The following is a 13,333-nucleotide window of genomic DNA, read 5'->3' as shown; positions in this document are numbered from 1 at the left end:
TATGCTTCCTCTAAGAAAAAAGCAATGGAAGCACACAGGCTAGATCTTGAGAGGGAGCTGGAATGCTGTGAAAAATACATAAACAATCCCCAGACAGCACCTCCTGGAGTCATCTTAAAGCAGCCAAAGCCAAACTGAATTTGGACTACACTCGGGAAATAAAAAAAATGTTTTCTTTACTAAACAGAAATACCACGAGTAGAGCAATAGGCCCAGTAGATTGCTTGCTTACCAATTAAAAAAAGGAGCAGTCAGAGTGTACAATCATGGCTATCCGAACAGTAGAGGACGAGGTCACATATGACCCAAAAAATATCAATTTCACTTTTCATAATTTTTACTGCAAACTATATACCTCTGAGAGAAAACACACGGAGGCAGAACTCCACTCTTTCCTAGAGGGAATCTCGCTACGTAAACTATCAGAGTCCGACCAAGAAGATCTCATTTCCCCCTTCACTCCTGAGGAGATCCTGGAGGCAATTACCTCCATGCCACCTAATAAGTCCCCAGGCCCAGATGGATTCCCCAGAGAGTTCTACAAAGCTTTTTGGCCCCAGCTCAGCCCTGTCTTCATGCCAATGCTGGAGGATTTTTGCAAAAACTGAGTTCTCCCAGACTCAATGCACACAGCTCGCATTACAGTGTTGCTAAAAAAGGACAAGGACCCCCTATCCTGCTCGTCCTTCCGGCCCATAAGCTTGTTGGATTTCGACTATAAAATAATTACCAAATTGCTCGCCAAAAGGCTAAACACTCTTCTTCCCAAAATAATAAAAGCGGACCAAACTGGATTTATTAGAGACAGATACTCTTCTGATAACATTCGCCGTCTTTTTGATATTATTGATCAAGTAAACCCACAGAAGACCCCTGTCCTGCTGGCTTCACTGGATGCTGAGAAGGCTTTGACAGGATGGAGTGGAGCTTTCTGTTTTCAGTCTTAGAAAAGTTCAATATGGGCCCAAATGTTATTAAATGGATCAAATCACTATACTCTCATCCAAATGCCATGGTGACTACTAATGGACTGAACTCTGACAGATTCCCTCTGGAATGGGGCACAAGACAAGGGTGCTCGCTGTCGCCCCTGCTCTACTTGTTGGGGGCGGAACCTCTGGCAGAGCTGATAAGGAGCAATCCAAGTATTAGGGGTGTTTCTGCAGGCGGCCTGCAGCACAAGATTTCGCTTTATGCGGATGATGTCTTGCTCTACATATCCAACCCTGAGAAATCCCTCCCTCTCATTTTAGACACAATTGCTCAGTATGGCAAGTTTTCAGGTTATAAGATCAGTTTGAACAAATCCAATGTCTGCCCTCTCAATATTACACTCACCAGCTCTATGAAGACACTATGTCCTTTCCAATGGAAAACACAGGGGTTTCAATACCTCGGGATCTTCATAACACCAGATCTGAATAGCCTTTTCAAGGAAAATTATCTGACACTCCTGGATCGAATCAAGAACGATCTCCAAACCTGGATCTCCCTCCCAATTAGCTTAGTAGGAAGAATTAATGTCATCCGTATGAACGTCCTCCCTAGACTGAACTACTTATTTCAGATGCTCCCATGCTATCTCCCAGTTTCCTTCTTCAAAACAACTAACCAAAGCATCACCAAATTTATATGGGGCAATAAAAAACCTAGGATCAAGTTTTCCACTCTATCGAAACCTGAATCTAAGGGTGGTCTTGCCCTTCCCTCCCTTCAATTGTACTACTGGTCTGCCCAAATCCGCAACATGCTAACATGGATCACAAACAGACAAGAGTCAATGTGGATTCAGATAGAAGCCCAATCCTGTGGTTCATTGCCCTTAAGCTCAATTATATTCATTAATAACTTTAGTGAAGTGGGCAACATAGCCAAAACCTTTGTGATTTACAGCACCCTACTAGCGTGGAGGGACTGTAAGAAATACCTGGGCATTTCCTCCCAAATATGTTCTCACTCGCCTATAGTAGGCAACCCAGACTTGCCAAAAGCCCTGAGGGATGCCAACTTTGCCAACTAATCTTTGGCATACTCTAGGAATCAGGACCTTTTCAGACCTATTTCATCAGAAAACCACTACACTGAAATCCTTTCAAGAGCTCTGCAGTGAATTCGATGTGCCAAGATCCCATTTTAAAAAATATCTTCAAATTAGACATGTAATTTCCTCATTTACCTCCAAGAGGAGGTTTAGAACTCAGTTGAATGAAGTTGAAACCCTTCTTGTCACAGCACAATCCATTAAAGACAAAATATCTTACATCTATAGACTCCTCCTTTACTCCTTTGAAAATAATTTGGGAAAAGGACCTTGGTCTGACTATCAGTGATGAGTTATGGACGGAGGTTTGCAACAGGGTATACTGTGCCTCTACTAATGTAAAAATGAAAGAATCTAACTACACATTTTTGTACACATTTTATTATACTCCTTTTAGACTCCATAGATTGAAAACAGATATGTCTCCTAACTGTAAAAGATGTACCTCTGAAAGTGGAACCTATATGCATGTATTTTGGAGCTGTAGAGAGATTGCCAGATTCTGACAGAGAAAATTTGCTTATGACTATTACATACTTTGCTAAGAAATGTATTCTTCTATTGTGGGCCTCTAATACCCCTCCTACATTTAAAATGTGGATTGACCAGATTGTTGACTTTCTTCCTCTTGAAAAGCTCACTTATGACCTCCACAAGAGACAGCCCAAGTTTGATAGACTCTGGTCTCTACTATTCAACTATATTTCAAACTGGACAGAGTGAACGGGGTGACTAGGGAAATGTGCAGATACATGTTGTGTAAGGTGCTGTAAAATCTAAAAACTAATTATTGGCCCGTCGTCTCAGCGAAGGCTAGAAATAGCTAATAAGAACCTTGATAGTGCTGCTGCAAGTGTTATATATGTTTTTTTTGTGTTTCTATTTTTATTTTTGAGTACGTGTGTGTATGTATGGGTATATATATATATGTATATATATATATATATGTGTGTGTGTGTGTATGTGTGGGTATGTATGTATATATATATATATATATATATATATATATGCACCAAGGAAAATGAATAAATAAAATAAAATGAAAACACTTATTATTTTTCTTAATCTTTCATATTAATTGTTTGTTTTTTTCAAATGTATTATTATAATATTTTTTGACTTTTTATTTTTTATTTTTTTAAGCCTGTCACATCTGTGAATGTGGACCTGGCATCCACAATCACTCAACCTCAACCCAATTGAGATGGTTTGGGATGAGTTGGACAGCAGAGTGAAGGAAAAGCAGCCAACAAGTGCTCGGCATATGTGGGAACTCCTTCAAGACAGTTGGGAAAGCATTCCAGGTGAAGCTGGTTGAGAGAATGCCAAGAGTGTGCAAAGGCAAAGAGTGGCTACTTTGAAGAATCTCAAATTTCAAATCTCAAATATATTTTGATTTATTTAACAATTCTTTGGTTACTACATGATTCCATATGTGTTATTTCATAGTTTTAATGTCTTCCCTATTAGTCTACGATGTATAAAATAGTAAAAATAAAGAAAAAACCCTTGAATGAGTAGGCGTGTCCAAACTTTTGACTGGTACTGTATTTCAATGCAACCCCATTGTGGTAAGAGCTATGGAAACAGTGGTTAAACATTGAGATGTATTTACCTCTTGTGTCTACAGATCCTTTGTGTATGTGTCACGTTGACAGAAGTAATACCTTGCCTGTAGACTTAAGCTTTATTATGATGATAGTATTTCCATGAATGAAATTGTATAATGAAGCGTGTGTGTAACGGTATGACTTACTTGTTAGATTGTACAACATAGAATGAAGGGTTTGAAAGGATAAAGTGTCTGGTTTTAAAAAATAACTATTTTAATATAGTTATTTTGACAGAACCTCCTTGGGTAGTTTAAGTCATTACCAGGAAATTGTATTAGTATAAAATAATATAATTGAATATATATATATATACAGTTGTTAGGTTGTACAACATAGAATGAAGGGTTTGAAAGGATAAAGTGTCAATGTGGATTTTTTTGTATATATACAAAACAATTTGGTCATACAATACAGCTCAGTATAATTTATTTTATAGTAATTTTTGCTTTATCTAGGGTGCTAATAATTTTGGATGTGACTGTATGTTAAGTTTTATGTTGGACCCAGGAAGAGTTAATGGGGATCTTAATAAACTAAATGAAACTAAACCATAATACTTCAAGACTAGAAAGCATACAGCGTTTCTAGTTTCACAATGTCTTCATATAATTTATATCCGCCATGGTTGGCCTATGCAAAACTCTCTACATGACATCCACATTATTTACTTAATCTTCTTAGTTCCTGAAGGAACATGGCCTGATATCCACATTATCCCTAACAACACATTTTGGATTGCAGAGGCTAATTTCGGCGCCCAGAACCAAATGTTTAGAATAACAAGAGGCCTAATCCTCCTGCATTGGAGCATACAATAGCCATTGTATGAAATTACACTTGTTGTTGTATATTGATCCACTAGGTTTACTGTTAAATTATTCAGTAATGTGGATATCATGGAGAGAGTTTTGCATAGGCCAACCATGGCTGATATAAATAATATGAAGATAGTGAAACTAGAAAAGGACATTTCCTGCTCACACAATGGGAAATAAATATGCTATTGGTGAGCTAATATGTTGCATTTTATCCGTCCAAGCACATAGCAGTAGGCTATGGTGGCTTTTTCATGGCTAATGTCTAAATCGATAGGTGGGCTAAATCAACAGGTTAGCCAGGCTAAACAGGTATTTCTTCTCTCAAGTGTTACTGCCAACATGTGTAAAAAAATGTTTTTGCCTGGGGGTATTTTGGTCGTCATTCTGACCGTCCCATTGGTCAGAAGGCTGCGACTAGTTGAGTTCTCTGCATCCATACACAGAGCTATGGTTGCAAGGACTGGCCACACCTATCTTTTTAAGATTTCAAAAACAATACCTGTTAAAGTAAATATTTTTCTCAGAAAAAAATTGAGCATACATTATAGCTCAGTGTTTATTATTTATTTTATACAGTCTTTTTTGCTCATCTTTATCAAGGGTGCTAATACATTTCAGATGTGACTGTATTTTATGTGGATCCCAGTAAGAGTGGCTACTGCATGTGCAGCAGCTAATGGGGATCCTAGTAAACTAAACTAAATCATAATACTTCAAGACGAGCAAGCATACATATTTTCTTTAGGGAATGTCATTGTTTCACCATCGTCATATTATTTATATCAGCCATGGTTGGCTTATGGAAAACTCTCTCCATGATATCCACATTATTAACTTACTCCTCTTCATTCCTGGGGGAACATGGGGCCTGATATCCACATTATAATGGCATAACAACTGTTCACATTGACATGTGACTAATTTCAGCACCCAGAAACAAATGTTTAGAATAACCAGTGGTGGAAAAAGTACCCAGTTGTTCAATTTGAGTAAAAGTAAAGATACCTTAATAGAAAATGAATAGTAAAGTGAAAGTCACTCAGTAATATACTACTTGAGTAAAAGGTTCAAAGTATTTGGTTTTTAAATATACTTAACTATCAAAAGTAAATGTAATTGCTAAAATATACTTAAGTATCAAAAGTAAAAGTACAAGTATAAATGGAACCAGACAGCATAATTGTCTTGTTTTTATTTATTTTTAATCATTTACAAACGAAGCATGTGTTTAGTGAGTCCGCCATATCAGAGGCAGTATGGGGATGAGCAGGTATCTTCTCTTGATAAGTGTGTGAATTAGACAATTTTCCTGTCCTGCTAAGCATCCAAACTGTAACCTGTACTTTTTGGTGTCAGGGAAAATATATGGAGTAAAAGTACATATGTTGCATTTTATCAGTCAAAGCAGAAAGCTGTAGGCTATGGTGGCTTTTCACATGAATAATGGCTAAATTGACAGGTGGACTAAATCGACAGGTTAGCCAGGCTACATAGGTATTTCTTCTCTCAGGTGTTCCGGCCAAAATAGCCTGAGGTGACTTCATCATCATTCTGACCATCCCATTGGTCGGGGGCTGTGACTAGTTGAGGACTTTAGCGGTAATTGGGAGGAAACGGGAGCTGGCTGCAGTGTTCCAAACTATTTGGAAGGGAGTGACACGGGAGGGTGCATTTGGGTATATATAGCACCGTTTGTGCAACTTTCCTGACAATCTCCCTGGACGAGGAAGAGAAGGGAGCATCACGAAGTGCGGAGGAAGACTGGCTGTTTACCGAAGCTATGGCCATGGCTCTCAATGTACTTTTCTTTGTATTGATCACATCAGTGATTATACAAACCGCGACATCGAGCACCTTCAAATCGTAAGTACACTAAAACACATTTGTAGAAAGCAGTAGATTAAACACACAATCATCTATTTTTATTTACATGTCTGGCTGGATGCAACAGACTTCAAATGTAGGAATTAATTATACTCTGAATTATTCACGCTATGCAGGTGTAGAATAGCCAACCTAAACGATATACATATTTTAGTTATAAACATATTAAATATAAAACAGTATTTTCTAGGCTCACTGCACTGACAACTGAATAGATAATTGCAAGCATCTATATCTGTGAATAATACAAAAAAAGAGTGGTAATGCCACAGGACATCACTGTTATACATACAGTACCTCTATCTCTCTGCATGTGAGGCTTTTCATTTGTTATGAGACATGCTGGCAAATTGAACTATAGAACAAATCCTACTTGTGATAGCTGTTATACAGTGCATTCAGAAAGTATTCAGACCCCTTGACTTTTAACAAATGTTAAGTTACAGCCTTATTCTAAAATTGATTTAATAAAAAATATCAACCTAGACACCGTACCCCATAAAGACACAGCAAACCATGTTTTTTGTTTTTATGTTTGCAAATGTATTAAAGAGAACGCTCACATGTTACATACAGTTGAATTTGACATAAACCAAGTTAATGACGGCAACATAAGTGTTTCAACCACTCCACATATTTCTTGTTAACAAACTAGTTTTGGCAAGTTGGTTAGGACATCTACTTTGTGCCTGACACAAGTCATTTATCCAACAATTGTTTACAGACATTATTTCACTTATAATTCACCATATCATAATTCCAGTGCTTCAGGAGTTTACATACACAAAGTTGACCGCTTGGAAAATTCCAGAAAATGATGTCATGGCTTTAGAAGCTTCTGATCGGCTAATTGACATTTGAGTCAATTGGAGGTGTACCTGTGGCTGTATTTGAAGGCCTACCTTCAAACTCCATGCCTCTTTGCTTGACATCATGGGAAAATCTAAAGAAAACAGCCAAGACCAATAAATTGTAGACCTCCACAAGTCTGGTTTATCCTTGAGAGTAATTTCCAAATGCCTGAAGGTGCCATGTGAATCTGTACGAACAATAGTACACAAGTATAAACACCATGGGACCACACAGCCGTCATACCGCTCAGTAAGGAGACGCGTTCTGTCTCCTAGACATGAATGTATTTTGGTACGAAAAGTGCAAATCAATCCCAGAACAACAGCAACATACCTTGTGAAGATGCTGGAGGAAACGGGTAAAAAAGTATATCCACAGTAAAACGAGTCCTATATCGACATAACCTGAAAGGCCGCTCCGCAAGGAAGAAGCCACTGCTCTAAAACCACCATAAAGCCAGACTACAATTTGCAACTGCACATAGGACAAAGATTGTACTTTTTGGAGAAATGTCCTCTGGTTTGATTAAACAAAAATAGAACTGTTTGGCCATAATGACCATCGTTAAGTTTGGAGGAAAAAGGGGGAGTCTCGCAAGCCGAAGAACACCATTCCAACCACGAGGCATGGGGGTGGCAGCATGTTGTGGGGGTGCTTTGCTGCAGGAGGTACTGGTACACTTCACAAAATAGATGGGATCATGAGGTAGGGAAATGATGTGGATATATTGAAGCGACATCTCAAGACATCAGTTGGGAAGTTCAAGCTTGGTCGCAAATGTGTCTTCCAAATGGACAATGACCCCAAGCATACTTCCAAAGTTGTTGCAAAATGGCTTAAGGACAACAAAGTCAAGGTATTTGAGTGGCCATAACAAAGCTCTGACCTCATTTTCCTATAGAAAATGTGTTGCTAGAACTGGAAAAAGCATGTGCGAGTAAGGAGGCTTACAAACCTGAGCCAGTTACACCAGCTCTGTCGGGAGGAATGGGCCAAAATTCAACCAACTTATTGTGGAAGGCTACCTAAAACGTTTGCCCCAAGTTCAACAATTGCCAGGCAATGCTACCAAATACTAATTGAGTGTATGTATACTTCTGACCCACTGGGAATGTGACGAAATAAATAAAAGCTGAAATTAATCACTCTACTATTATTCTGACATTTCACATTCTTAAATAAAGTGGTGATCAACTGACCTAAGATGGAATTTTTACTAGGATTAAATGTCAGGAATTGTGAAACTGAGTTAGACAAATGCTTTAAGATGTATGTAAACTTCTGACTTCAACGGTAAGTATTCAGACCCTGTACTCAGTACTTTGTTGAAGCACCTTTGGCCATGATTACAGCCTCGTGTCTTCTTGGGTATGACACTACAAGCTTGGCATACCTGTATTTGGGGAGTTTCTCCCAGTCTTTTCTGCAGATCCTCTCAAGCTCTTTCAGGTTGGATGGGGAGCATCTCTTCACAGCTATTTTCAGGTCTTTCCTTTGATGTCGATTGGGCTCAAGTCAGGGCTCTGGCTGGGCCACTCAACTGTTCCCCGGTAGGCCGTCATTGTAAATAAGAATTTGTTCTTCACTGACATGCCTGGTTAAATTAATAAATTGCGCTCAAGTGTATCCTGTTTCCATGGATAATCCTTGATGTTTCTACAACTTGATTGGCATCTACCTGTGGTAAATTCAATTATAAAACATTTAAGCCATTTTAGTATAAGTCCAAAGTAAAGAAATGTGAAAAGTCAAGGGGTCTGAATACAAATGCACTGTATGTGCATCTTAGATGTTGAAACACTTCCCCCTTTTGGTCTGATTTCCTTCACTTTCCCTCTGTTTAATCATCCCCAACACATGGTTGACAGTCCATGAAAACAACTCATTGGTATCCATTCCTACACTCTCCAAAACAATCAATTGTGCCCTCCATTGGACTGAGTGGGGCACATAGCCAGAGACATATGGTCACTTTGTCCCCAACTTTAAAAAATCAGTAGGGTACAAAGGAACTAAAGAGCTGTTTGAGTACACTGCCACTTAAGTATTATTACCACAGCTGCATTCATGCTGACTCTTTCCCCTTTTAGGATTTACTTGGTGACGGTCAGCTCGGAGGTGGTAGGAGGGACCACAGAGAAACTTTGTGCTCAGGTCCACCAAGCCACAGAGCCTCTGTTGTTGAATGTGTCGCTGGAAATGGAGGGTGGCAGCGGTACCGTTCTACTGGAGGAAGACGTAACACAGGACTTCTATCGCTGCATCTCCTTCCAGGTCAGCTGTAACTGTGCTGTGTTCAGCAGGCTACAACGTTGTGGACCGCTCTGATATAAATATTTCATGTAGAACCAACATGCCTCTCTGACAGAGCTGGCTTGATACTTTACATGTATGACATTTCTAACTGCAAGGTTCCACAACGATGTGATGCGCTATATATCAGGATCTTCTATAATACTATGGAAACTAGTACTGGTCATCCTCTACCATCTAAAGAACACAATTCTTACTAGACTCAAGCTAGCTATGCACATTCATTCAACACTTCATTATTTTATGAGTAGTCAATCATGTTTTGTGGAATTCAACTTGGATTACAGGCTGGGTGTTGTATGGAAAATGATCCAACCTATGAAAGGCAATAGCAGTTATATTAATCATACTTTGCTATCTACCACTTAACAAAAAGCCCTCTGTTCTCAAGCTACTCAGTCCGAGAGCCATACTTTGGTTAGGAGCTAGAGGATTGTAGAAGTTCTACCAAGCTTCCATTCTTCTGTTCTTCATATTGTAGGTACCCCCAGTGAAGGCTGACAGTGTGGCCACTGTTCTTGTCAGCATCAAGGGGAGAAAGGATGAGATGAGTAAAAAGACCAAGATCCTTATCAAGCCTAAAAGATTCCTCACCATTTTCCAGACCGACAAACCAGTCTATAAACCTGGACAGACAGGTAGTTGGATACAAATATACTGTAAAGTACACAGACATTTCAGTGTTCATCAAAGATTGTGAGGCCATAAGCTTGAGGAAAGGTCATTACTGAAATGGAGGATGGATATACTGTACACATGTATAGACAAATGTTTCTACCACTTTTCCAGTCAAGTTCCGAATCGTCTCGCTGGATGCCAGTTTCTTGTCATTCAATCAGATGGTAAGTTACTCTTTCAGTATTGTCTGGGTCAGACAGACTGTGTAGCTGGCTCTGCAAACGTGGTCAGAGTTTATTTGCTCTCTACTGTAACTCTGTAGATAAAGATGCCTGTACTGTAGAAACTGTTTTGGGAAGTCGTGAAACTAATGTTTCAAACCCTTTTTTTTTTTTTTTTTACACGATAGTAGCTCCCTTTAGGCTTACGGTAAAAACAATTTGGGGAAATAATAAAGTTGGAGTTTTTTGGGGCTAAATGCTGAATGTTTTTCTCTTTTCTAGTATCTAACAGTGGAGCTTCAGGTGAGACCAATTTAAAATCCATTGCAACTAAAAACCTTTTTTACGTGCCAATATGTACTGTGGCATGATTTTATACAATGCCTAACAAAAATACCTACCTTCAACCTATTATGCATCTGTATACAGGACCCAAACTCCAACCGCATTGCTCAGTGGTTGAACCAGTCAACAGTGAGTGGAATTCTGGACCTGTCCCACCCCATGTCCGCAGAGGCAACGCAAGGAAGTTACATCATCACTGCATGGAATGAGAAGGGAGAGCAAACTTCCCAAACCTTTGACATCAAAGAATATGGTGAGGAAATTGGCATGGGATAAAAAAACAGATTATATTGTTTTTACATGGTGATTCCATGTTTTTGGTGTAGTTTAATAGACAATGAGGAAATTACATTGATATGTATTTTTTTACAGTTTTACCCAAATACGAGGTCAAAGTCTATCTACCCCAAACAATCACTATTCTGGACAAGCAAGCAACACTGAGAGTTTGTGGAAAGTAAGTGCATAAGATGATAGACATTAAGATGATAATGTAAACTGGGGCACTTGATGGGCAGAATATTAAGCCTTAATTTGTGTGTTGACTACTTTAGAGACTGTCCCATGTTTGATACTTGCTCATGTTCAAAGCTGTTTCTACTTTTTTGCAACAGTTAATTGTCTGTCTTCTGGTGACTTTATTTGTAGATACACTTATGGAAAACCAGTGGTGGGGTCTGTCACTGCGAAAGTTTGCAGAATTGCCATTCAATATTACTGGTTATTTGATTCCAGTAATATCTGCGAGGTGTATCTCATCAAAGTAAGTGTTTTTATTGTTACGCCGAACACTGTGGACAAAATGTTGAGGTTTTTGTAGCTGAGCTAAGCTGACCCACAACTACTCATTCATCCTAGACTGACAAAACTGGTTGTGCAACCCAAATGATCGACTTGACCCGGTTCCGTCTACGTGAATCTTTTGGGGACTTCGAAGTGGAGACTGAGCTGGAAGAATATGGAACTGGTAGGAGAGAACCTTATCTTGAACGTAGAGGTGTCTACATGCTGAACTGTTAACCTCTGACCCTTGCCAACGTTCTCTCCAGGGGTCATCCTTAAAGGTAGTGGCAAGGCAAGCTTCACCAATGTCATCGTAACTGTTCGTTTTGAGGACGTGCCCCAAGCATATAAACCAGGAATTGCATACGAGGGGAAGGTGAGGACAAACTATTAACAAATGCCTTTTTAATAACACTGCAGGAAATGTTTTACTTAGAAAAATGGATTTGAACATGAAGTGGTGATAAATGTTAACATGTAATTTGGAGCATCTAAACTAGGCTTTTGATGTCTTGTATGCAATGGGATGTGTACATTTAGTATATTGGATGTCTGCAGTCACCCTGTCCTGTGTTTTCAGATCAAGGTGACCGGTCCCGACTCTAGTCCCGTTCCCTATGAGCCTGTGTATCTCTTCCTACAAAACGGTGGCAAATCTGAGAACTGGACTCTCACCACAGACAGCAAGGGCATTGCTTCCTTCTCTCTAGACACTTCTCTATGGAGTTCTGATTCTGTCTCTCTGTCGGTCAGTGGTCACTCACTCATGTTTTCCTCTGAATATTTAATCATATATTATTTACTGTAAATATTCAGTTTGTTCTGACTGATCAATTTCTCCTAGTGTATTCTCCAAGGTTACTACAATAGTTTAATTTTCATATTTTTTGTGTTTCTTGAACCAGGCTCGTTATCAAAAGGTTGAGGAGGATTATCCGTACGAGCAGGGTGTGCGTAGACCAGAATATTCATCCGATTACCACTTCACAAGAAAATTCTATTCTAAGAGCAAGAGCTTTGTGAAGATAATGCAGGGCGAAGGGAAGTTCTCCTGTGAGAAGGACGGTATTGTTCTTGCTCACTACATCATCCAAGGGGTGGAGCTGAAAAAGGGACAGACGACCCTGGACTTTTTCTATCTGGTAAGATTAAAGGGATGTTTCACTCAAAATATCTTTCTTTTTAAAAAATTGATTCCACCACAAGATTTGGGATATTTTACTTCAGTATTTGATTGTGTTTTGTCTGGAAATATTTTAATGGCTTGGGAAAACCATACAGTACTTGACTTCCAGTTGAATATTTCACCTTAGCTGATACACAGTAATATATCGCTTTAGTAATATATCTGATCTCCAGGTTTTGGCCAGTAACGCTCTCTGGTTATTAATGTTGATGATGCCACCTGGCTGTCTCATGTCCCAGGTTATATCTAGAGGCAGCATTCGGCAGCACGGCCGTCTTCCTGTGACCATTAAAGAAAAAGGTAAATAAAGTGGTCTTTGATTCTCCCGACTGCTTCCTGACTTTTTCTTTAGAACTTCTCAGAACCCCACTTGATTAGAGAACATGCCTAATGGCATTAAGCTGGCATGGGATAAAAGCTGTCACGACAGGATTCAATCATCCAGATTACATCTTCATACAAGCTCTTACTGCACAGTATATTTCAAAGTGTTCAGTGATTAGCCTTGTCCGTATGGGTGGCTTATGGTGAGCTAATGGCCATCCCATTGTCCATCTTTCAGTTAACCAAGGGCAGCTGATGCCTCTCGCTGCAGCGGATGCCTGAGCTGACCCCTTTGCCCAGGTAGTGGTGTACACCGTGTTGCCTGATGGGGAGGC

General features: G+C 39.3%; 1 protein-coding gene across 1 annotated transcript; it reads left to right on the top strand.

Annotated features, from left to right (window-relative positions):
* Nucleotides 1-6,103: 6,103 nt before the first annotated feature.
* On the top strand, nt 6,104-13,295 carry LOC109909391 (alpha-2-macroglobulin-like). Its single transcript, XM_031795864.1, has 14 exons — nt 6,104-6,335; nt 9,299-9,482; nt 10,003-10,159; nt 10,311-10,363; nt 10,643-10,663; nt 10,790-10,958; nt 11,078-11,162; nt 11,354-11,468; nt 11,564-11,672; nt 11,755-11,864; nt 12,069-12,236; nt 12,394-12,630; nt 12,914-12,974; nt 13,237-13,295. The coding sequence occupies exons 1-14, from the start codon at nt 6,253-6,255 to the stop codon at nt 13,278-13,280; spliced, it is 1,596 nt and encodes a 531-aa protein (XP_031651724.1). The 5' UTR covers nt 6,104-6,252; the 3' UTR covers nt 13,281-13,295.
* Nucleotides 13,296-13,333: the final 38 nt, after the last annotated feature.

Source organism: Oncorhynchus kisutch, linkage group LG18, assembly GCF_002021735.2.
Source record: "Oncorhynchus kisutch isolate 150728-3 linkage group LG18, Okis_V2, whole genome shotgun sequence".
Classification (NCBI taxonomy): Eukaryota; Metazoa; Chordata; class Actinopteri; order Salmoniformes; family Salmonidae; genus Oncorhynchus; species Oncorhynchus kisutch.
Note: the sequence above shows the minus strand (reverse complement) of the source record. Positions and strands in the feature narration are given on the sequence as shown.